The sequence below is a fragment of the Barbus barbus genome (genome assembly GCF_936440315.1).
Source record: "Barbus barbus genome assembly, chromosome: 13".
NCBI lineage: Eukaryota > Metazoa > Chordata > Actinopteri > Cypriniformes > Cyprinidae > Barbus > Barbus barbus.
This window is the reverse complement of record NC_136741.1, coordinates 4948013-4974945: the sequence shown is the minus strand read 5'-3', so window position 1 is coordinate 4974945 and position 26933 is coordinate 4948013. Positions and strand designations below refer to the sequence as shown.

Below are 26933 nucleotides of genomic sequence, written 5' to 3'. Positions count from 1 at the left end.
ATACAGGCAGAATTTTAAATGGCTCACATCAATTCTGACATGAACCCCTATTCATAAGTTACACAAGAAACTGGACTGCTTCTAAACTACAACAGCTTTCACTATGGGATAGCTGGATATCACAATAAAGACTGCCCAAAACATGAACTAAATGTTCTTTGACACAGTAAGAGATGGCAATTATTGTGAGTTTGACAGCACACATAATGTTCTACAATAATCAGTTCATTAAACACTTCATTTAGAATACATAAGAGCATTAAAACATGCAAGGACCTACAGACCTAATGACCTTTACTTGCAGATCAAGGTGGGGTCATGGTGTCAGTGCATGAAATGTGAAGAGGAGAGCATTTCCTTCATTTGTTCTCAATCTCCTGTTGTGGAAACCCTGTATTTTACATTTCACCCTGGCAGAAGTTCAGGAGCACTGCTGTTGGACCTTCTCCAGCCAGCTAAAGTGTTCCCATTAAGACCAAACAGACTTCAGCAGCCAACCATCATTTCTCAAACGGCTCTTCCCGTTTTCCCTTCCTGGAATACTCAATTATCTGGCCCTTATTTAATAAAATACAGCTTTAAAATGATTAATCTCAATGTGAAGCTGCCCATATTCCTCCCCAGCACTCCAACCCCCATTACACTGACATTTACGCACCATTTACTCACAGCACATGCTGCTTCTCGGCCACATTTAGGGCCAGTTCCTGTTAAAGGCTTGGAAAACCTTCTTTCTGAAGCAAATTTTTACTGTGTTCATTCTTTCATGGATCGTCTCAGGGATCAAGACACACTTCATTCTCATTCTATTCTGAGGCTTCTGAGACCCTTAACTGAAATTCAAGGTACTTCAGCATTGGTTAAGATGACAAGAAGACACACAGAAACATAAATACACACACATATATGAAATAGTTTCTTTGAAAAAGAGCAGTTTGTATAGGAGCTTCATTTGGAGGAAAGAAACGCTTCAGTTACAACATCACAGTTAACCTGAGTGCTCTGACAGCTACACACACACACACACACACACACACACACACACACAAGATGTTTTTAAATGTGCTGTGTAAATAAACTTTCATCCTTCATATCTCAGAGTGAGTCATGATTCAGATGAAGTTTTTAATATCCATGTGACAGCAGTCGATATTTCATTAAGATGAACGTAAGCAACACATGTTCCACAACACGTCGGAGTATATTAAATAAAACAAGATGTGCAGACAGACACTGAATGATCTGCTCTGCCTCACAGCACTGATGAGAGAAATATTATCCAGATCAGTGAAGATCATATCGGTACTGACACTCGCTTACACGTCCTCACACACAGGACACAAACGATGACTTCGAGATTTCTGTGACTTTGAGGCTCTTTTTGAGCAGCTTTTCTCTGTCTATGTGTGTGGCGAGTGACCAGAGGACGATGAGAAGAGAAGATGTGGAGCTTCTTCTGCTGTTAGAAATGAGAAATGTTCTGTCTGTCCTTCTCAATCCATATGTCATGTCCATTCTCCATATGAGTCTTACCTTCAAGAAGAGACACGACACAATTTTATAAGAGATCAGTCTTGTCAGTACAAACTGAGGGGAGATGAACAGTTTTATTGCATTGATCTTCACTTAAGAGAGAAACAATGTTTTTATTTGTGTTTCTAACTCTCTGAAGAATTTGTCTTATTTTTATATTTTTCTGCTGGAGGCATCATGACGCATCAGTTTGATATGAACAGCAAAAAATGATATATGAATAAAGAAAATTGCTTGTGGATTCCTGAGACTTTAAAGCCATCAACATAATGTCTAAAACGGGTAATTAATGCCACAACAAACATAATAAGTGCATTAGTGGTCCTGAGTGGTGTCTTTAGATGGGGTTTGATTGGCATAATAAATTAAGTCAGTTATTCCCTCGTTTCGCCAAGTCTCATTCAAGACAACTATCTGTTCATCTGCCTTATCTGTTCAGATGGATTTTCCCCTTATGAATTAAGATAAAAGCAACTCAGGTTCAAATGCCCTCCGGCACTTACTTGAGTGAGAGCCATGATCTCTGACTGCTCTGAAATGAGGGGCAGTACCACTTCATTTAACAAGAAATTACTATTAAATAACTTATATTTAAGACCCAGTATTGCAAGCTACTCTTTTTGTTCAACCAATGAAAATGAATGAAGATATTGGCAGAATTACCCATGCACATCTCTGAAACAAAACAAAACAAAAAACACACACACACATTGGTGGTGATTCATTCATGAATGAATTAATGCTTTTGAGCCAATCGGTTGGGTGAATTATTCAACGACTTACTCATACACACAATTGCAGTCTTGGCCAGTTGAGAGCATGTGCATGTGACAGGAAAGGAAGTGAGTACACAAAAATATTCCAAGTCAGAAAAATGGCAAAGCTCAGTGCCCTTAAAGCACAATAAAGTAGTATGTAAGTAGACAAGTGGTCAAGTGCAAAGACAGCAAGTGTGGGTATTCGGACAGGCCCAGTCATCTATAGTCAATCTTCTGAATGAATCTGTTGAGTGAATGATTCAAATGACTCACTCATAAAGATGGTCACTTCTTTTTTTGTTCTTGAATTTGTTATCTCCTCATTCATTTCACCCTACATTAGACCACTAATATAGTCCAGTTAGGAGTAAATTAAAAAGAATGAGCAAATTCAGAAACAGCGTGTGCCCGAAGGATTACCACTTTTGCATAGTTTGTGCTTGATGTTTAATAATCATTAGAAAACTTAGCAAACTGCCTGCTCCAAGGGTAATGAAAATATTTATCTTGAACTCTGTCATGGAAACTAGTATTTATAGACCTTAATTAAACTATTTAAGATTAAATTATAAAGAAATGTATACCTGTCTGATATTACGCTATACCTACATTGGACAAGTGTTTTGGAAAATGGAATTCATTCATCACAACCCTCACAGTGCATTATGGGTATTCTCTAGCCATTGTACTCTCGTTATTGTGGTGCATTATGGTTGAATGAGTGCACTTGATAATGTCCAGTATGGTTTCGGACACCACTACAAATGGCTGTCCTCTCAAATAGTGCCCTATTAAGGTTATATGTTTAATTTCACACACAGCCAATTTGAACGAATCACTGGAGAGAATGATTTAGTGACTCATAAAGACCATTTGTCGCCACCTACTGGTGGGCAGAACATACAGAAATAGCAAATCACCATTTACAGACTATCAGTATTCCTGACATGCAAAAACAGGAGCAAGTTTCAGTGCAGCCAGAAGTAAGTTTTTGGCTTTTTGGTCAAAGAGCCAGAATTGTTTCACAGCAGCACTGAGCTAACAAAGGTAACTGTTTGGCCTGAAGGTGGAAAAGCACTAATACCTATGTTGCTGGAATGCAGTTTAAAATCAATAAAAAGTGATGCATTGACATCTTCATCCAATAATTGTTAGCATTTGCATCTACTCTAATACTTTTACTCAAGTTTTGGAATTGGTGACTTGTAACTTGTAGTGGAGTAATTTTCACTGTAAGGTATCTGTACTTTTACTCAAGTATGGTTTTCAGGTACTCTTTACACCTCTGATCCACACTTACGTGTTGTAGAGATATCTATGGTTCACATAAAGAACCTTCAGGGAAATTTAAACATTTAGTGGTTGTAAATTGTAACTCGCAGTGTTTCCTCAGTAACTGAGCATTTGCAGTCTTTGATGTACGGTTGTCTGCTGAAGTTAGTGAGGCAAGGCTGACATAACAAGCTTTTCCATTCTCAAAGATACACTCCAAAAAGCTCTGCCTCATGAATGTGTGCCTGTGCTCAGTGAAAAGATTTGTCTTTGAAGAATTCCCTCAGGAAAGGAAAACCCCAATGTGTTTCTCACCGATAATGATTTATAGGGATTCATTCTCACCTTCTGGCAGCTCACCTTGTCTGCTGTGGCCTTTGTAATCTTCTAAAACTCCTGTAAATTCAAAATTCCCCATATAAACATTCATGAGACAAAATAATGACTCATAGCAGAATTTTGACAGTCTACTTTTTATTCAACGGCGCACAAATTTAGGCGTGATGATACAGCCTTGACATGCTGCTAGACTGAGTTTTTTAATGATACTTTAGTGGTGATGCAAGCCGCAAAGGAGTTTCTGTGACATAAATGGGCTGACAGATTTTTTTTTATACATAACAAATACTTACTGGAGGACTTATTCAGCTGGAGCGAAATCATTCTGAAAGGCATCAAATAAATTTAGGAGGGATAAAATTTGCATTTGTGGACCTAAAGTGAATTTCTGAAGGAATTTGTCGTGAATCTCTGAGGAAATATGACAGTAGACAGAAATATATATTTCTATATTTCTATTGACTATTTTTGACTGTTCCTGGTTAGGAAGAGACTGGTGTTTGAGAGCTGTGGCGTGTTTTCATTACAAGAGGCTGGATTATTCATTTGCTATCGGCTAACTTCAGCTATGGACAGTGTTTGGACATTTATGCACTACAGATACGACTTTCGCACACATCGACTTTCACATGACGAAATCCTACAATCTTACATGGCTTTGTTTGCTTTCTTTAGTTTTTTGGTTCTTTTGTGTATTTACATTTTTGGCTATATGTAGCTGTATTAACCTGAATTGAATGTTTTCTATTTTGTATTTAATACATTTATTTGAAATCTCTTTGACTACTGTACATTTTTGACAATGCAGTCATTAGTTATGTGGTGACTGCATCCATTTCAGATGTATAATAACTGTTTTTCCAAAAGACTTAAGTTATAGTAGCTGGAAAGGATTGATAGTGCGCTTGCGGCCCGCTTGGGAGCCCTTAGGCTAGCCCTAAGTGGGCCTGTAAAGGGCCACCGCAGGCTTGTTTGCAGGGTTCCCAAAAGCCTAAAAATCTTTTGCAGGCAATCCCATAACAACCCGTCTGCTTTAGATCCAAGAGGAGGGCAAAAATGCCATCAGTGTTATTAAGATAGACTCAAGAGGATAGAGAGTGCACTTACGACACTTATGCTCTGTACTCCAGCAATCTTACAACATCAAATATAGCACAAGCATGTGTAAGGCATGTCATTTGTTAAAAACTTGATCCTCTCAGGGTTGGAGCTCATGGTGTGTGGCTTCCTGTTCAGTCCAAAGCCATGATAATGATGCAGTGTGCAGCCGAGCTTAAAGCAAGATGTGGCTGCAAAACTGCAGATACCTTACAAAAATGTGTGTCATAGTGAAGACCATAATGATGATGGATAGACTAGATACAGAACTACTGCACATTGCTGGGTTGGAGCAAAATTCAGTAAAATTGAATTTTTGGATGAGCAAGTCTTTTTTTTTTTTTTAAATAAGTCATTTTTATGCTCATCTAGGCTGCATTTATATGATCAATAATACAGAAAAAACTGTAATATTTGTACCATTTAAAATTGTCGGGTCTACTCATTATGTTTGTGTGTTCCAAGCCGTTTGTGGATTAACCCCTGTGTTTCCTGGATTAAAGACTATTGTTTATATTCCTCGTCTCTCTCTCGTTCCTCCCAGCGCAGATCGTGACATGACCATACAAATATCAACAATTGCACCAAATTGCATGTTTTTCATAATTTCCGTTTCAATAAACTGTTCCATTTAAAAAAGATTATATTTTATATTCACATATTTTACATGATCAGCTTTACAGGGTTAAACTATGCTGTAATTTTTATTAAAATTAAGGTGTTTATTACTGGTATAGACGCAGTTGTGTGAACTCTTATTGTATTGCAGCAGTTGTGTTTCATATATTAAACATGCCAAAATCCTTTTTTTCTTAGAAAAAAATATACTTGAAATTTGTGTCTCATATCCAAATGGCCACTGCAGGATAGCATCCTAGTAACGCCACTGTTGATTATGTTCAGGCCAGCCCGCCCAGTAGGGCGGACACTGAACTCTTGCCCGACTGAGATCCGGCTCAGTGCCACCGCAGTTCATCATGCTGGGTGAGGGAGCTTTAATGCCATGCCAAGCCCTCAAGATGGGATGGAGCTGGCACGCAACCAGGCCAGCGGTGGCGGAAAGCTAAGTTCTGTTAGGCTGGAGGGTGGCACAGAAGGCTGAGAGAGAACAGAGCAAAGCCAGGGACAAACCCATGCGACAGGGACCTCGTGCCAAATTCCTGCTCAGAATTAGCCTGTAGATCTCAGGATTTAATTCAAACTAATTTTCAGACGTATACGTAGAATGTGAGTTCTGTTTTTAATGGAAGCCTGTAATTGCTTTTTTTATTTTTTATTTTACAATTTGGACTTATTTCTTATTTTGTAGAAAAACAAAATATTCATGAATTTTTTTTAATTAACTCGCAATTCTGAGAAGAGAAGTCTGAATTGTAAGGAAACTGTGAGGAAAGAAGCCTAAACTGTGAAATAAAAAGTCGCAATTACCTTTTTTTGTTTTTCTTTACTTTTTAACTATTTGTTGAAAAAAGTCAGAATTTCAAGATGTTACCTTGTAATTCTGTGAAAAAAAGTCTGAATTGTAAGATATAACCACCCAGCTGTGAGAAAAAAAAGACAGAATTGTGAGATAAAAAGTCCCAATTGCCTTTTTTATTTTTCATTCTGTGGCAGAAATTTTTTTTTTCGAGATGTAAACTGATGAAAACTCAGAATTGTGAAAAAAGTCAGTTTGGTTTTTTTTCTCAGAATTGCTAGTATATCAATTCTGTTTATATCTTGCAATTCTGACTTTTTTCTCAGAATTGTGGGATACAAAGTCACAATTTTTAATTCTGTGGCAGAAACAGGCTTCCATACATTTTACTGTATTTTATGGGGAGTTCATTTTTGGATCTGTGGTTATTTTCCCTGAAAACAATTTTAGAAGACCCTAAAATTCTAGTCCACGCTTTAGAATTCTATTCAATTTGAAAAATAAATAAATATAAAATCAGCCTTATACAGCAGCAGGTTAGTTTGTTGGATTTGCAGCACAGACCTGAAGTCAGCACTGCTCTTTGTCAAACTCACACACAACAGTCATCATATTAGAGCTGTTTCTGTCACAGCAAAATGCTTCTGCAGGAGACCTTGATCCAGTTTCAAACAACCGTGTTGTTCAAATTGTGTGCAGTTGTCACACTACACACTCTGGAGCAGGGAAACGCGGAGACGTAGGAACTTCTTTCTAACATAGACTTTTAATAACAAACTTAGGACTCGCTAGAGATGCAGATACACATGAAATGACAATCCAATGACGTTCAGACCGGACACAGAGGCAGGGAAACACAGGGCTTATAAAGGACAGACTAAACTAGATAATTAACAACATACCTGGAACTAATGAACTGATAAACACATGGAACAGGAAGACCAAATATGGGCACGAGAGGAGGGGAAACACGAGACACAGAGAGACAAAGTCTGACATTACGCCCCCCTCCGGAAGGCACGTCCACGAGCCATACACCATCCAGGGCGGCGCCCGTTCCAGGAGCCATGGCGGGTCAGGGGACTCGGGAGGCCATGGCGGGTCTGCACTCCGAGACCGCCTCGGTCTCGTCGGCAGGAGCCCTAACCCCCCCAAAAAATCTTTAGGGGAAGTAGGCGCTCGATCCAGCTGGCACACTGGAGTGGACTCTTGGGGGCGCTCGGGACGTGCAGACTCTTGGGGGCGCTCGGGTGGCACAGAATCTTGGGGGCGCTCTGGAGGTGCGAACTCTTGGGGGCGCTCAGCGCAGAGCTGGACGGGACCAGCGGAGACATAGGAGGGCGCTCTGGCAGCGCGGACACTAGGGGGCGCTCGGGCAGCACGGACACTAGGGGGCAGGACGGGACCAGCATGACCACTTGGGGGCGCTCTGGAAGCACGGGTACTGGACGGGACCAGCGGAGACGTAGGAGATGCTGGAGGGCTGGACAGGACCAGCGGAGACGAAGGAGGGCGCTTTCGAGGAGCAGGCACAGGAGGGCACAGTTGAGGAGCACGCACATGAGGGCGCTGTCGAGGAGCAGGCACTGGAGAGAAGACCGGAGCTGAAAACTCAGCGGATATCGCCATGTCGATGAGCTCCAGGGCAGGAACCGGCGGGCTTGCCATACTCTCTGCCGGCGGGCTTACGTGGGCCACGAACGGCGGCTGGTGAGGGAGAGCAGCGGGCGGCAGTTGGCTGACATTCCCAGGGCAAAATCTTACGGGGAACTGACCTCAGCCTCATCTCTGGTAATGGTCCGGTCTTCTGTCACACTACACACTCTGGAGCAGGGAAACGCGGAGACGTAGGAACTTCTTTCTAACAGCAGTGTGTATTTATTGTTTTTATACAGTGTATTTATATAGTCGAGACATTGAGTGAGACATTTTAAGATGACGGAGACATGAAATATTGATTTGATCATTTTACCTGTACATTATTTTAAAGCTCACAATAAAGAACACAATATGGTTCACTACAGCATGGAAAGGGTTAATTTTAGAAAATATTATACCATTAAAAAGTTTGGGGTCGCATTAAGGATGCATTCAATTGATTACAGGTGACAATATATTGTTAAAGAAAATTTCTATTTCAAATAATTTTTAAAGGTGGGGTATGTAATTTTCCAAAAACACTTTAGAAAACCGAGTCAGGGCCGAGTACCAAAACAAACTTGTGGCCAATCAGCAGTAAGGGGTGTCAGCAGTGAGACCCTTTTGTTTTGGGGATTTCAAATATCAACATTGGCTTCCAGAAATCGCTTACCCCACCTTTAAGCAGCACATATGTTTTCAACACTGATAATAAGAAATGTTTCTGAAGTAAACAACCAGCATATTAGAATGATTTCTGAAGGATCGTGTGACACTGAAGATTGGTTCCTGAAGACTTTGCATCACAGGAATATTTTAAAATATACTAAAATAGAAAACAGTTATTTTAAATTGTAATAATGTAATAGTAATTTAATATAGTTAAACTAAAACTTTTAAAAAATTAAGTTATAAAAATTAATTTAAAAAAATGCAGCCTTGGTGAACATCTATCAAAAACTTTTGAATGGTATTGTATCAAAATCAAGTATTCCAGTGATCCATGTGAAAAATTACTGTAACTTCTATTGCTCATACTCAGCTTTGAAACCGTTGCACTGTTTGTGTTACAGACATGAATGATACATTAAATTATGATTGCTGCAGAGGATTGTTTCCAGAAGGAATTAGCAGGTATTCATGCAGTCCACCTCCAAGCTCTGTAAAACATCACTGTAGATCCATTTGAATTTTTTGCAGAATCTCAATCCCGCCCTCTCAGCACTGAATATGATGTTTTATTAACAAGGTTCGGGAGGAGCACGATCAGATAATCAGTCTGGCCCAGGTGGAGCTCGTCAGCTAATCACCTTAACAAGCACATCAGGTGCATTCCTAATTTGGGGGGGGCTCTATCCCGAGCTCGGCGCTCTCCTTCCGGACAGTACGCCAAATATGCTTACTAATTGCTCAATCATATTATATGTTAGTGCGAACTCATGAAATCTGCAATGGTGAGAGACGCTGACTCAGTGATCTTTGGTGAACCATTCCTCATTGCACTTGGCTGACAGCACCATAAAAATCACAGCAGAGCGGAGAACATCATGGCACATTACCAGAGCGGGCAAACAGCCTGTGACAGTATAACCGGCGGCAGCGCTCCATCACTCCTCCTCAGCAACAGTGTGTGATCCTTCTGAAGCTGTCAGAAAATGGGAGAGAAGCCCAGAGATCCAAAAAAATGACCCACATACAGTGGAATATCTGTTGCGTTTTTGGATTCTCTCAAAATCTCTAGTACCTCTTAAAAGAACAGTTCACCCAAAAATTAAAACTGTGTCATTTATTTACTCACCATCATCCCAGCTTACAGGGAACATTCCCATAATGTTTTCTAAAGGTTATGTAAATGTCAGGACAAAACATTCCTAAAATAATGTTTAAGGAATGTTCTTATAATGTTTTCAAAATTATAGAATAAAGCGATCCTCTAACATTGACATTACCAAGAAGAAATATCCTTAATATAAAAAAATGGATGTTTTACAGTTTAAAAAACATTCAGAACTATTGTTTTCAATGGTTTCAAAATTATAAAATGGTATGTTGTTCTAATGTTTGGATAACTAGAAAAAAACATTCTTTAAATATAAAAACATGGGTGTTTTAAAAGTTGAGAGAACATTCAAATGTAACATTCTCATAACATTTTCAAAATTATAGAATGGAATGTTCCTTTAATGTTCACATAACCAAGAAGAAACCTTCTTAATACATTTTAAAAATGGACATTTTTAATGTTTAAAAAATTCCGAAATAATATCTTGCTAACATCATTTATCTACAGAAGACGTGAAATAATGTTCAATAGAGTCATATACATTTAAGATTATTTTTGGTGTTTTTTTTTTGTCCTTTTGAAGTTGAACAGCAGTGTTGTTTTACCATTTGTATAATGTAATAATTTTAGTACCATTTATACAATATAATGTTATTGCATTTATATTTTGAATTTGTTTATATTTTTATATTTTGCATTTTAATTTTTGTTTTTACCAGTTATTATTATTATTATTAATATATTATTGTTTCACTTTAGTTATTTTCAGTTTCAGTAAGGTTAGAAAATGAAACAAAAAGAAAATGAGAAATGGTCCCATGGCAATTGAAAATCTAAATAAAGAGTTTAATTATTTTTTAATTATTTAATTTAATTTAACATTTATTTTATTGTATTAACATAAATGTTTTTAATAGTTTTCATTTTAGTTTTAGCTAATTATACCAACACTGTTCATAATGGTCAGTATAAATAGTCCATTTAAAATAAAAAACTCAGCATTTAAAAAAAAAAAAAAAAAAAAAAAATTACAGCATTTGCAATAGCGATTAGAATGGCTGACTAGCTTTCCACAAACTGACCTATTTATCTACATTTTTACATTTTATTTTTTGGAAATCCACTTTTGCACGTCTCTAGTTTGCAATGATGTGGGTGAATACATATTTCAAAGCATTGTCATTTTTTGAGGGTGAACAAGTAAGCAACAGTGGAGCAGAAACCCCCCTCTGAGCAACCTCCTGTTTTCAATCACTTTCTCTGAGCCCCCTGGGAAGCTTAATAGTCAGCATTATCAAACCACATAATCAAACAAACAAGGGAAACATCACGATTATGTATACTGGGCATCTGCTAACGCCCCCTTCCCTCTGTAGTCTCTCTTTCTTTGTGTCTCTGTGCAGGCAGAACAAGAACACTGATTACTTCTCTCAGCTGGGGGAATGCAGGACTAAAGCTCATAGCTGCTGCATTAATCAAAGTCCTGTATGGATTTCTTTCAAAACCACAGGCCTACACATTTGCAGGGTGCTGCTTCGGTGGAGAGCGTACTGTGAGCACAGGAGCTTTTATGTTGTCAGTGTTGAGGCTTCTTGCTTTATTATGATATCAAATCGTACTGAGTCACGCATATTCAATCTCACAGCAACACACATATGCAAATGTTTAATTTCCACCATTTTCATGTTGCTAATACAATTCATTGTGTGCTCCCTAAACATTTACATTTAGAGAACATATGGACGTATTGCGTTCCCTTTAATTTATTCATAAGAACTTGTTACTAGGGGTTAAAAAAAGAACTTTTAAAAAGACTTGAATTAACTTTCATAAAAGTGGAAGAAACCCTGTTCATGCATCCACGCTGAATCAGGTCTGCGTTTACCATTTGAAAATGCTGTATTTTGCAACATAAGAAGACAACACTGACACTTAAGGCAGCTAACCATTAATAGACACCAGGCTGTCGTGTCTTCAAAGAAAAAAAGAAGAAGAATTGTCCCCATCTTGTTGTCAAGGCTCCTGTGGTGCTTGATGACTAATGTATGTAAATGCACTCAACAGAAAGATAAATTACCAGCTCTGTGTTCATGAGATGTTTACTGTTTCAAAGATAGCCACTTCCTTGAATCTACACAGACATAGCCATGCACTCTCTAATAATCTTAAACTTATGAAAGCTGGAAGCGTCTCTAATTATCCTGGGAGAAATTGTCTGTGCTTGTCTATTACACAAGATGAATGAAAGTATAATTGAATATAACTATCGGGATACCCTCCTATTCTTCACAAACTAAAAGAACTGAAGAAATCGCAACTGGAATCTTTTCGACTCTCATTGCTTCTAAATGTTCGACCAACCTTACCAAAGAGATTGTATTTTAGCAGTGCTGGTTATTTTATTATGAAAAGGAGCGGGATGATTTTGAGGTGGAGCTATTATGATGTTATTAGATTTTTAGTGATCTGTTTTGGGAAAAATCCTATATACCTCCATTTAAATGGTTTGAGGAACGAGATGTTTTTTCCACCCCCACAGTCTCTACACAACAAGAGTGCTGGAGATAAATACAGACAGTCAATTACAGCAAGTTCAACAAAAGCCAAATGGTTGTATTATTGGTTTGTTGTCTTATCTCTGACAGGTAAAACTTTCAAATGATTATCTAATACTTGATTCAATTATAGATTGCCTTGAAAAGCACAATATAATGATACAGATTTAATGCCATGGGACGGCATCTGCAAATAGGTCCATTGTTTAGAACTGTCCGTGGTGCTGAAACACTGCCAGGTTGACGGCTAGAAAATAAAATCTAAATTTTATACAGATCTCTTCATTGTAAATCATTTTCAAAAATAGATATGTTGTGGATGAATGGATGATTGCATCAACAGGCAAATCAAGGCCAAAAGTGCAACATTTGCTATGGCATAAAATGACAAAAAAAACTATTTTCATTCATAAACTGCTAGTAATTTTCACATACAATTACAAAGACACAGCAAGTAACACATTGCATTAAACATAACATTTTGAAGTAGAAAACCCATAATTCTCTCCAGAATAATTATATATTGTATTCAAATTATGGTCATATTTTGTGATGACAACAGTGAATTAAAAGAGGCTGCATCTTGCATTATTGATATCAAGTATTATGAGTTTCCAAGTTTCCATTTGCACATATCTTGGTCTCTTCACTTTTAGGTATTCAACTCCTATTGAATAGAAATGTTGTTTGTAATATTGATATGAGTGTTTTTTTTTTTTTTTACTTTGTTCATCAGCCTTTTGCCTTTATTTAGTAGGTCAATTGAGAAGCAACAGAAGAGTACAGAGAGAGGGTGAACAGAACTGGGACATGACCCAGCCCCGGCTCCACATCAGATTCCCAAAAGCCTCAACAGTGCTTCATGTGTCAGGAGCAGCGCACTACCCTCTGAACCACAGCTCTGACTGAGCGGTTATTTGGGGTAAGAGAGACCAGGGAGTACTCTAATGGGTTTACTAGAACCAATTATAAAAGAAATGGAAATTTTACATTTCCTTGCACTTCCAATTAAAATGCAAAATGCCATATAACCTGACATTATATGGAAAGCAAAGTTTAAGAATTCCCAAATACTTGAAAGAAGAACATTAAAACCCCTCTTCTGACCATACTCTGGATTTTTTTTCAGGCAATGCTGGTAAAGTAGGACACAAATTGGAACACTTTTTTTTGTCCTTTAACAAGCAAGTCAAGGCTTGTAGCTACTATAGTTTGAGTATTTTTGGCCAACATATGCTTACATAAAGGTTAAAATATATACTCATTAAGTCAACTTAAAATAGGTAGGTAATTCTACCTAAAATATCATTAAAATGAAACTTTTTCAGATATTCTATTGTAGCTTCCCACTTCTCTGATTTAAAATATCTTACTTGTTTTCTAAGTCATCCTTTTCTTGTTCTTTAACATTAAATTACATTTGACTTTATTAGTACATTAACAGGCTTTACCTCAGATTTTTGTCATTTTCCTCACCAGTGTTTTCCAGGTGATTCCAGTGGTGGTTGTGACGTCATTGTTTTAGGACCCCAAAAGTGAAACGTCACTTCCAAAAGCTACATTTAGTAATGATTTGGATATTTATTATATGGATATAATGGGGATCAAAGTGCCCCACTTTACTCATACTCATTTTTACATTTGTCTAATTCTAGATGCCCATCGAGATGAATCTGTCTCATTATTTCCTATATGTTTATGATTTTAACAAAATGTGTTTAAAAGTGATAAGAGTTTGCAATTGGTTTGCACAAGTCAAGTCAATTCAGTGTCAGAATACATTAATGCACAAAATTGTACTGTCCATGTTTTTTGTTGTAGTACCAACTCTATATTGGATCTTTATACAGTTTAGGGCTATAAAGATAACAGATAACAGACAACTATGTGAAGATTATGTCAAAGTTTCTTTGATAGCCTATAAGAAGTCCTAAGGGCCACCCTTCCCCCAGCAAGACAGACCCATCATAATAGCAAGCTCTCATCGCCAATGACTGCTAGAGGCATCTCTCTCTCTCTCTCTCTCTCTCTCTCTCTCTCTCTCTCTCTCTCTCTCTCTCTCTCTCTCTCTCTCTCTCCTCACACGATGAGCAAGTTGCAACAGGAACTCAACTTCTTGAAGCTCATCTCGGAGACCTGCATCACAAAGCGGTGCAACCAGCGCTGAAGCCCGGCGCTACGGAGCGGATCTCTGGATGTGGTTTACAATGGGTCCGGATCTCACGTTACAATCTATCGGTCGAGGAAAGCAAAAATTTACATTAAACACTGAGATGATCTGCACTGCAAATGGATGTTCAGAGACGTGCACCGTTTTATCTGACAGTTTATGAAGCTGCTTGTAAAGCGTCATTTCCAAGTTTAGTACAATGTGGAAACGCAAGGCTTGTTTTTTCCTTTGTCTACGATTTGACGGTCCAATCGACCTTTATGCAACTATGATCTAACTGAAGGCGCGTTCGTCTGCGAGCATCATCCGCGGAAAGCACCTGGAGGACTCTATCAGCGGCTACAGCATCACCAATGGAGTGATCATCCGGTTCATTGTCTTTGCAATGGATGATAAATCCAACAAACTCCTTTTAGTTCCTGTTTTGACCGTTTTATTTGTCATGATCGGCTATCAGTACATCTGTCCAGCGGGGAGCACGTCTTGTCGGTTTGGGAACGGAGAGAGTTTTCCGTTCTCCAAATATCCAGCGGACGTCAAGAGAGAGTCTCCGGATCCGGACGAGGACGCTCCGTTCAGATTCCCGTCTAAATTCAACTTCACGCGCGAGGACCTCTATCGCCACGTGGATTTCGACATCAAGGGGAACGACGTGATCGTGTTCCTCCACATCCAGAAGACCGGGGGAACGACGTTCGGGAGGCACCTGGTGCGCAACATCCACCTGGAGCGACCGTGCGACTGCCGCTCCGGACAGAAGAAATGCACGTGTCACCGGCCCGATAAAGCGGAGTCGTGGCTCTTCTCGCGCTTCTCCACGGGATGGAGTTGCGGTTTGCACGCGGACTGGACCGAGCTCACGAACTGCGTCCCTGCTGTGATGAATAAAAAGCAAAAGAAAGACGCGCCATTGAACAGGCGGTAAGTGTGTGTGGCTCCTAATGAAAGTGATCCAAAGTTCATTTGGTGAGACTTTAAATACTAAATAATACATGTAGAACAAATATATAATGTAAAACATCATAGGGGAGAACGTGTGAGGTGCAACACTGGTTTCAACATCTGTAACTCCTTTTTGCTTCATGCGTTTCAAACTTTGATAAAACATTTACTTGTTTGTTAAAGTAGTTTGAAAACCTAGCCTACTACTTATATTCCTAAACATAAAAAACAAAAATGTTTCAAATTTTGTTAATGGATTTACTGTATTGTGGTAGGTTGGCATTTGCTAGTTTAAAATTATTATTCAGCTGACCTAGATCTTTTTTCACTTCAGAAGAGTGGTGGTCATTCATGATGGTGATTTCACGTCATACACTCTTACAAATAAAGGTTCTTTATTGGCATCCATGGTTCCATGAAGAACCTTTAACATCCATGGAACCTTTCCACTTGACAAAAGGCTCTTTATAGAGGAAAAAGATTCTTTAGAGTAATCAAATGTTACTCACATTAAGAACAATGATGCTTCTTTTAAGAACTGTTCACTGAAAGCTTCTTTGGGGAACCCAGAATGGTTCTTCTAAGGCAGGGGTAGGCAACGTCGGTCCTGGAGTGCCGATATCCTGCAGAGTTTAGCTCCAACCCTGAAAAAAACCTCACCTGTCTGTAGCCCTAGTAATTCTGAAGACCTTGATTAGCTCTTTCAGGTGTGTTTGATTAGGGTTGGAGCTCTACAGGACAGTGGCACTCCAGGACCGACGTTACCTACCCCTGTTCTAAGGCATCACTGCAAAAACCCATTTTTGGAGCTCATTTCTGCTTGGTTCAGCTGATAATGTTACAAGTCTCCCAGTGTTACAACACTTTAATATGCATAGAAAGGCATGTAGACATGAAAATAGGAAGTTTTGTGAGTTGCTGTAGCTGATCTGTAAAGCCTATGGAAAATTTTAAGTTGTTACTATTTATTATATATGCATCAGCATAGCGTGGAAGCTATATGTGTTGGCAACAAATGATACATCTTTATTTTTTGTCTGTGCTTTGCAATATTTTTGCTAGTGTCATGAGTTTGGATTCACTGTGTGTGTGTCTAAAAATGATCCACATCTGTGAATATCAGCTCCCTGCTGAGGGCCATTCTGAGTCATGCAGTTTTGAATATGTGTGTGACTGAGTGTTAGACAGCTTTAGACAGCTGTAAATATTTTGCACAATTGCTTATGTCAAACTAAGCTAAAAAGGAATGAAATGTCTACTGTATGACTTTATTCCAAATAAGATTTAAAGACACAGTCCACCCAAAAATGAAAATTCTATTGCCATTTGCTTTATTAAAGAAGATATTTTGACACACGATGCAAGTCAGTGGTCCAATATCATTTAGACCCTGATATTCTTTGAAACATCTTCTTTTGTGTTCCACAAAAGCAAGAAAGTCAGACAGGTTTGATGAATTTGGGTTAACTGTCTGTTTAAGGCTTATTACAGAGAGACGGATTCATTTTGATGGCAAGGGCCAGTAAACCTTTATCTTACCAGGCCTATTTGTGCTATAAAACACACACCTCTTGTAACATGTGTTTGCAGCCACATGAATATTCCTTCTCATTACCCTCCTCATATCAGCCGGCCTTGCAGAGCTTCTTCAAGCATGTTTATGATCCTCCTCTTTACCACAAAACATAAATCGATACTCTCAGCTGACTGAGTCAGAGGTGTTGATCCACTGCACAGGGCTTGTACACTCTATCATTATAATGTTATTATGGGCAAGAATAGACAAACTACTGCATTATCAGCTGTATGCATCAGATGTGTTGAAATTGCTGAGACAACAGAAAACAGCTTTTTGTTAGGTTTGAGCTGATTGAACGTCTCACTATTCATTAGTTTGACAAACAGTCCAAGTGTGATGCAAAAACTGCTGCTACAAAAATAAGGTTGGTATTACACACTCCAATAATTCTTTTTTAATTGCCATCTGAGGTTCCATGAAGAACCTTTAACATCCATGGAACTTTTCCAGTGCACAAAAGGTTCTTTAAAGTGGAAAAATTGTTATTTTATGCCATCACTGCAAAAAAAAAAACCTTTTGAAACTTATTTTTAAGAGTGTGTGGTTCCATGAAGTACATCCATGGAACCTTTCCATTGCATAATAGGTTCTTTATAGTAGAGAAAGGATTTTTATTTTTTTTGGAACCCAAAATAGTTATTCCATGGCAATTTAGACCTTTTGGAAACTTTATTTCAAGAGTGTAAAGAAACATGCATGCATAAATGTTGCAACGCACGGTGCAGAACGCAGTGAAGCACTGTATGTATTGCACCACAGCTTCTCACTTTTCCGCATGCAACAATGGATGTGGTTTCATTTACATGATCGTGTTACGTTGAGAGGTCTATGGCAGACAATAGTGGAAAAAAAATCCCATCTGCTGCCACGGTTCAGGATATTAATCCCCTCCCCGCATAGTACACACACGCCGAATCTCTCATCTTCTAAATCCTCCGTTCGTTCGCGATGCCTCGTCAAGCAGGCACTCCAGCATTCAAGCAGATAAAGGAAAAACAAGATGTGATAGACCAAGAGAGATAGCTCTGAGATCCAACTTAAGACACATTAGTAGCTTTTATTGGGTACTTTGTGAAGACAAGTGCTTCTGCAGTGCACGTCCCCTATAATCATTATTATTGCTTTGGCATTTGAGATATTGTGTTGTAAGTAAAGATGCAGGACTGTGGAAAACGTGTTCATGTGTGCATTGGAGAAAAGATAACCTGTGATGAGTGTGTGTGTGTGTGTGTGAGAGAGATGAGTACTTGTGTGTGTATGCATAAGGCAGCATAAGGCATCAGGCATGTTTGGAAATGGAGCACTACAGGCATTACATTAGCAATGCATGAAGGAGTGCAGCATGTTCTATGTGCAGCGATAGAATAACAATCCTTTATATAGACTGCTTGGCATTCTCACAATACAAGTGTGTTCTGTTGGTGTCTCTCATTAATCTAGCTGCTTCTAAGGTATTTAGAAGGCTAGCTGCATTGTCAATTTTTTTTAATATTTATTATTTATTTATGACTCCCTGAATATCCATAAGGAAGCAGTGGGAAAACCACAATGAGAGCTTTGACCAGAATGCAATAAAGAAAGCTTTCTTTCTTCTGTGGAACACAAAAGATACTTTGAAGAATGTTGGTAACCAAACAGTTTCCCATTGACTTCCAATATATACATATTTATTGTTTTCTGATAAAAATTGTGATTTAAAATGTGATTTGAAAAAATTCCATGTTCGCAATTCTTGTTTGTTGCTGCGCAATTTGGACACATTTTTGTGATTATCAGCTGTGAATATCAATACGATCAATATGGCTATAAAATAAGTGATAATAATATTAATAATAATAATAATAACGATGATAATAATAGTAATAATAATTCTAATTATTATAAATAATAAATAAAAAATTTACACAGTAAAACATAATTTAAAATGTAAACAGTAAAATAAGAAATAATATAAAAAATATATATAATACAAATTTTATTTTACATTACAATTGTAAAATCACAATACTTATTTATGGCTTAATTTATGGCTTTAATTTTTTCATTCGCAAATGCAGAACCATCAAACGCTTATTTTGATGCATGTTAAAGTGACCCAAATTCAAAGATGCATAGATGGAGTTTGTGTGGAGCTGCTCTGAGACGCTGCAAACACTGGCAGATAATGAGCTGCTCGCGTGTAAATGAGCACAGTGACGGGCTTCACTCTGAAACACGTAGCGTATTAATAAAATCACAGCCTTTGCAATTTGATAATCACAATAAACCATATCACATTTCCAGTTTTAGTTTGATTAATTTTGCTGCTCTAGTATAGACATTCTTTCTTGTGGACCACAAAAGAAGATGGCCATATAATGAACGTCAGTGATGTTCATTGTTGTTTTGGACCCCGTTGAATTTCATTTTATGGGTAAAGGCTGTTTAAACATTCTTAAAATATCTTCTTTTGTATTACACAGAACAAAGGAGGTCAGATTTGGAACAACATGATGGTGAGTTTATTATGACAGAATTGTAATTTTTGGGTGAACTATCCCTTTAAGTTATAAGAAGCAGAAATACAGGGTTGGCCTGTTTATTTTAAGTAAATGTATGCCACCATCTCTCTCTCTCTCCACCCCTTTCCATCCATTTGTGTAGATAAATCCCATTCTACATATCAAACTTGTGTTTAAGCCCCTGACACTAATCTGAGAGGCATCAGTTGCTTCCAGCAAGGTATTCTTGAGATGCTTATAATTTTTGGATTCCTCCAGGAAGATTAGTGCAATTGAGAGCGGCAATCTCATCATCTGAGTGAGAGATTACCATCCAGATTTATGCAAAAGTCTCGGTCTTAATACCAGTTGTGTCTCCTCCCGCTGCTCTGGGGATCGCTGCCATTAGCTCCCGTGGGTTTATTCTTAATGTGTTTTTTATGTTGTGCCCTTTCGCTCCTTGAGAATTCAGAGCATGGAGTTTTTTTAATGAAAATCAGGCTGATGATACCCATCACTGGCACCAGCACTCGAGAACGGTTTTCCTTTTCAGTATGCAACCACATCAGTGTGTAATCCTTAATTTTTTTTTTCCAGTTTTATCCAGCAGAAAATGTTATTGTGCAAGTGTGACTATGTTATTGTGCAATCAGTTCTGAGTTGTGTTTCCTTTAAATATCAAACTTAGTCTCAGATGCTTCTCTCAGCATTTCTTATGAGATATACATGAAGATGTTTCCACCATGGGATAAAAATAAATAAATAGAAAAGGTTATTATGACTTTTTAGCTCACAATTCAGAGAAAAAATTCATAATTGTAATAAAAATTACAATAACCTTTTTTTAAAATAAATATTTACTGGCGTAAGCAAAAAACTGAGATTTAAGATACAGACTCAGAGTTCAGAGACAAAAAGTATTTATTGTCTTGCAATTGTTTTTATAATTCACAATTCAGAGCTTCAAGTTTTTTTCTGAATTCTTACAATTCTGAATTATTTACAATTCTAAGCTTATTTCTCACAATTCTGAGTTTGCAATTCTGAGGAAAAACTATAATATTGTGATATATTATTACAATTTAAAATACTGTTTTCTATTTTAATATATTTTCAAATGTAATTTATTCTTATGATGCTAAGCCCAATTTTCAGCATCATTACTCCAGTCTTCAGTGTCACACGATCTTTCAGAAATCATTCTAATATGCTGATTTGCTGCTCAAGAAACATTTCTTATTCTTATCAATGTTGAAAAGTGCTTAATAGTTATATGGAAATGGTGACTTTTTTTCAGAATTCTTTGATAATTCTTTGAATAAACTATTTATTGAATAAAAGTATTAATTTCTTTAAAATGAACAAAAATGTTACCCCAACTTTTGAACCGTGGCATATAAACAGGGAAAACATTAGTTGTTTATGTACAGTAAGAATGTAGAGCTATGAACCATATTGCACAAACATCGCTGTCTAGCAAGAATAATTCACACAGTGCAGAGATCTCACTTTGATTCAGCTATACTCATAATCATTCACAAAATGTCAAGGGAAAAAGAGTCTTTTCATTATGCGAAAACAGAGCTGAGAATTTATGATCTATTTTATTTTAATGACCGGACACAAATATCATCAGACCAGTCTGAATGATTGTGCCTCTATCACATGTGGCAATAAAATAAGGCTGGCTCGGTGGCACAGCGTACCTTTAAACACTTCAGGACGGATCATATATTATAAACTTTGAGACACACTGTGATGTGGCCACCAATCAACTTAAGAGCCGATGCAGAGAGATATGCAGAGAGTGCAGCACACAGCGCTTGATGCCAGAGGTGTGTTGAATCTGGTCCAAGAGCCTTTGGGGTTTGGTGCTGGAGCTCTTAAATGCTATCTAGTTTCAGAGTCCTTATGCAAAGTCAGGAGCAGATTTATGCATGAACACACTGCATAGTTCGCACACACACACACACTGTCGCTGCCTTTGTTAAATTCTCCTTTTACTCCATTTCCAGTCTTGCATCCCCTGGGGTTTCCAGCGTCTTCCAAGAATAGACTACGCTCTGGTCTGGGATCAGCAGTGAGGCACACTGTACGGACTGCAGTGAAACTGATATGTGTGCACTAGCTAGTCTCTGAGCCTATAGTCTCTCTCACATTCTTTTACATACACAGCTGGCTAGTTTTGCTTAAAGTAGTGGCCTGTATTCAATTATATCATAATTGAAATACACAATCAAATAATAATTATGTAATAATAGATTACAGTATTAGGCTACTTTGCCTATCGCTCATTATAGACCAAATAACAATCTATAAAGGTGCAAAATGCATTTACTTACACATATTTGAGAATTGAGATATTTCATGATATATTTCAATAATATGTATATATTTCAATAATGTTAAATTTCAGGACCTAAAAATGCAAGTCCTGGAAATACAAGGCATTAAAATGCAAGCACTGTTAATTGCAATGCATCTTTTTTTTTTTTCGATTTGTGGAATTCAGCATGCTTTATGTTTCAAAAACTATTGTCATTATTCTGCTTCCATAGAAGTAAGGTTATGCTAGTTTTGTGAGTGTGGTAAGAAAAATAATACTTTAATTCACTAAATCGTAATATTATGTTATTTTGCTCCACGAGTAAATTGACAAATACTGTTTTCTAGTTTTTAATATTAAAATGACAGCATATTCAGATTTATGCTTAAAACAAGAAAATATTTGCAAATGTGGTAAGAGAAATAAAAATAAAATGATAATTTATTACAATGACTAATATGTAATTTTGCTTCAAAAGTAAATTTATGTTTTTTAATGACAAACAATACTGATTAAGATTTTTTTTCCCATTTTGTTTTTACTCTGAATCTGTGTGCATTCAGCTTTTTAGATATTCTTCCAATTTGACAAAGAAAAGTATTTATTTTAAATTTATTTAAATATTTTATATTATCACTTCCTTATCATATTAGGTATGAGCAATATATATCATATTTTTTATTGGACGATATTAGATATTTAAAAGATATAATTGGATTATTGATATATGTTCTCTAATAGTGGATATACAATTATGCATAATTTGTCCCGTTTTATATATATGGATTATCTAAACACTCAATTAAAATTCTTCTTAAAAAATTTAATAACACTGTTAAATATAATCTTTAACAAATTTCAAAATAAAATTTAGCATTTGTAGCATTTAAATCAATTGATTTTATTATTTTTTATATAAGATTTTAATATAAGCTATATATTGGTTTTTGGCCATTACATAAAAAATATTATTGAGTCATGGTTTAGGCCAAAATTGTTTTAATATTAGTGAATCAACAATATCAGTGAATCTCTATGATATATTATCAAATAAAGCGCACAATACACAGGTACTGCTGATTATGTGGTTATGAAGGTTATGATTTGCCGTATAGTTCCTCGCGTCAGTTCCAGATGGAGCAGGAATCTCTGAGTGAGGCTTTGGCTCAGGCTTGTTTTTCTAATAGTATCACAGATCAAATTGGGCAGCATGAGAGTGTCAGTATCTTTGTGCAGCTTTTATAGTTGAGTGTCAGTCGGGAATCCAGTGCCAACCAGTTGGCATCAGCCATGAGAAATCACTTCCTTTGCAGACCTCTTTATCAGAGACAGAAAGACATGGTTTTCTATTTGTGTAGGTGGACGGGAGACATACGGAGAGTGTGAGGGAGGAGACAGAGAGAACCTGATTGTGTGAAAATACATGTTTTGTAGTTTGCTGCCGTTGTTGTACATGTGGATCAGCGTAGTGTTTCTGTCTAAATAAAAACACTAAGGATGGTTAAGTTGATGCAAAATTCACTCACCGGCTTGTTAAAGAGATCATATAATTTCCTTTGTCTATGTACTTAAAATGTCTTCCATTCTCTAAATTAAAAAAATAAATAAATAAATATATATATATATATATATATATATATATATATTATTATATGAAGAATTATATGATGAAATCATTATATACTGTAAATCATCATAATGCAGCAAATCAGCATATTAGAATGATTTCTGAAGGATCATGTGACACTGGAGTAATGATGCTGAAAATTTAGCTTTGCATCCCAGCAATAAATTACATTTTAAAATATATTCAAATTAAAAACAGTTCTTTTAAATTGTAATAATATTTCACAATATTAATGATTTTACTTTATTTTTGAGCAAATAAATGCAACCTTGGTGAGAATAAAGAGAAAACATTAAATATTACTGACCCAAACTTTTGAATGCTGGATATACTGTAAATAAATAAATAAATAAATACTCAGGGGAAGTAATAAATATGAATTAATTAATTTAAAGAAATTTTGATATGTCCACTTAAAAGTTAATGTAGTTTTGTTGTTCAAACTAACCAGACAGTTGAAAGATTGATCCCTTTAATCGTTGTACCTTGCTTTCATATATTTGTACCTGAATAATTTCACATTTGAGCGCTCTTGTGTGGGCACTTGTGTTTTGATTGTGACAGCTCCCTCGTGAGCGAATGCCGAAGTCCTGCAGTCATAACCGTTTCAAAAGTTAATAAATAAGCAAGACATTATTAAACCAAACAAGGTCATGAAAGCGTGAAGTGTCAAACGTCTGAGTGGAAATTTAAATTCGAGCACAGACTGTTTACTTTGGGGCCCTGGTGGCACTGAGCATGAGCATTTCATCTGTCACAGCATGACAAGCACTTCAGAGTCAGCTCAGAGTCTCACGACAATACCTGAGCCAGAATAATTCATCCAGAGAGTTATTTACTTCACTAAAGACAAGTGTAAACTTCAGCAGTGATTTGCACAATATATAGGACTGATCTAACACTAGCATCGAGGGGATGAATCAGACATTTACTCATTGTGCTTGGGCTTTGCACAGTGGAAGCTTGTTTCCACCACTCAATGAAAATAAAACCTTTTATCTCACAATCCTGACTTTTTTTCTTGCAATTGCAAGATATAAACTCGTAATTGCAAGTTATAAAGACAGATATGAAAATGAGACTGATATGAGACTCATAATACCGGTTTTATTTTCACTCACAATTTGTAAGAAAATAGTCTTTTTTTTCTCAGAATTGGACTTATATTTAAACTCGCAATTATGAGATTATATCTCAAAACTGAGAAAAAGTAAATTCGCAATTGCTAGACAAAAGTTAGAACTGTGAGTTTATATCTCACAATTCTGACTTTATAACTTGAAATTGCAAGGTTATATAACGCAATTCTGAGAAAGAAGTCAGAATTGCGAGATGTAAACCTAGAAATTGCAAGAAAAAGTTAGAATTGTGATTAGAGGTTGACTAATATGAGTTTTTCTCTGGCCAATGTCGATGCCGATATTTAGAAATCAGGGCAGCTGATGGCCAATATATGGTGCCGATTTGTTTTGGCCGATTTTTTTTTCCTTCCTTCATCAGGGCACAATATAGTAGTAGCAGTAGCAGCCTAATTCATAGTAATAATACATGGCTCAAAACTTTATCACCTTAGTTCTGAAGCATGCTTTTTGTTTATGTTTGCTGACAGACACCAGTGTTTCTAGTGTCACCACAGACTTGCAAATGCAAATTCATTCTCTGCCAGCAGGAGGTGCTGTTGAAGCGGGAGAAGTATAGCGGTTTCCCTGGTTGTAATCAAATAAGCGCAGCGCAGCGCTCACAAACGCTACTTTATCACACATTACAGGAAAGATTCAATGAAAATGACATCAAAGCTTTTCTGAAGATGGTCGGTTCTTTAACATACAAGTAAAGATACATTCATGTAAAAACACCTGTGCTGCATTTTAATTTTGCAATGTGCAGTGCTCAGTTTATTCAACTAAGTATAAGCCTAAGCCTTTTGGAAAATCTATTTGTGGTCAGTTTTGATATTGTGACGAGCCGCCACAAATAAATCAATGTATGGGAAATACTGCTATAAGTCAAATGGCCACAGTGATTACAAAATTAAAAGAGTTTTAACTGCTTAAGAGTGCACTGGCCACGAGTGATGACACTGTGGAGGCTATATATGACCCTGGACCACAAAACCAGTCTTAAGTCGCTGGGGTATATTTGTAGCAATAGCCAAAAATACATTGTATGGGTCAAAATGATCCATTTTTCTTTTATGCAAAAAATCTTTAGGATATTAAGTAAAGATCATGTTCCATGAAGATATTTAGTGAATTTCTTACCGTAAATATATAAAAACTTAATTTATGATTAGTAATATGCATTGCTAAGAACTTCATTTGGACAACTTTAAAAGCTATTTTCTCAGTATTTAGATTTTTTTGCACCCTCAGATTTCAGATATTCAAATAGTTGTATATCAGCCAAATATTACACCATCCTAACAAACCATACATCAATGGAAAGCTTATTTATTCAGCTTTCAAATTATGTAGAAATCTCAATTTCGAAAAATTTACAGTTTTGAGTGGTTTTGTGGTCCAGGGTCACATATGTCGGACCCACAGACACATTTCATGAAGAAAGTTAACGTGCAACTTTCACATGCTTGCACTTATGAATATGATAACTTTCCGGCATCAATTCTAGTAGGGTAAAACGTAATTATGCTTTCGAAACGGTCTGTTTTCCCCTACCATCATTAGCTGAAGCTGTGTGTGAACAAGCCGCGGCTGCAGAGTATGAGCTGCTCCATCTCACATGCAGCCTCAGAGAGAGAGAGTTTCTCCAGTACTGCGTTCCACAGCAACGCTTGGCTGCCCGCAGATGCGCCTGCCTATAAATCGGCCTAATTTGCAGCACAATCGGTCGATGCCGATTAACTGAAAAATGCCAAAAATCGGCCCGATTAATCGGTCAGCCAATCAATCGGTCGACCTCTAATTGTGATATATAAACTGACAATTGTAAGAAAATAGTCTGTCTTTTACAACTCGCAATTACAAGATTATATATTAAATTCTGAGAAAAAAAAGAATTGATATAAACTTGCAATTGTGAGAAAAAAGTAAGAATTGTGAGTTTATATAACGCAATTCTGAGAAAGAAGTTGTAATGTAAGATGTAAATTCGCAATTGTGCTAAAAAAAAGTCAGAATTGCGAGATGTAAACCTGCAATTGTGAGAAAAAATTTAGAACTGTGATATACAGTATAACCTCACAATTGCAGAAAATAGTCTTTTTCTCCTCAGAATTGGACTTTATAACTTGCAATTATGAGATTGTCAGAAGTGTGAGCTATAAACTGACAATTGCGAGAAAAATGTCAGAATTGCGTGATTATGTAACGCAATTTCTATCTTTATAACTTGCAGCTGCAAGTTTATATCATGCATTTCTGAGAAAAATTTCAGAATTGTAAGCTGTAAACTCGTAA

The 26933-nt window shown here is 36.9% G+C and overlaps 1 protein-coding gene across 1 annotated transcript in view; it reads left to right on the top strand.

The window, feature by feature from the left end:
• Positions 1–14948: 14948 nt before the first annotated feature.
• Positions 14949–26933, top strand: part of LOC306878864 (heparan-sulfate 6-O-sulfotransferase 3-B-like) — a gene marked incomplete at both ends in the record, with an annotated part of 29928 nt that continues 17943 nt past the window's right edge. The window contains one exon of the mRNA XM_079431439.1: positions 14949–15484. Within this exon, the coding sequence (XP_079287565.1) occupies positions 14949–15484 (536 nt within the window). The remainder of the gene's footprint in view (positions 15485–26933) is intronic.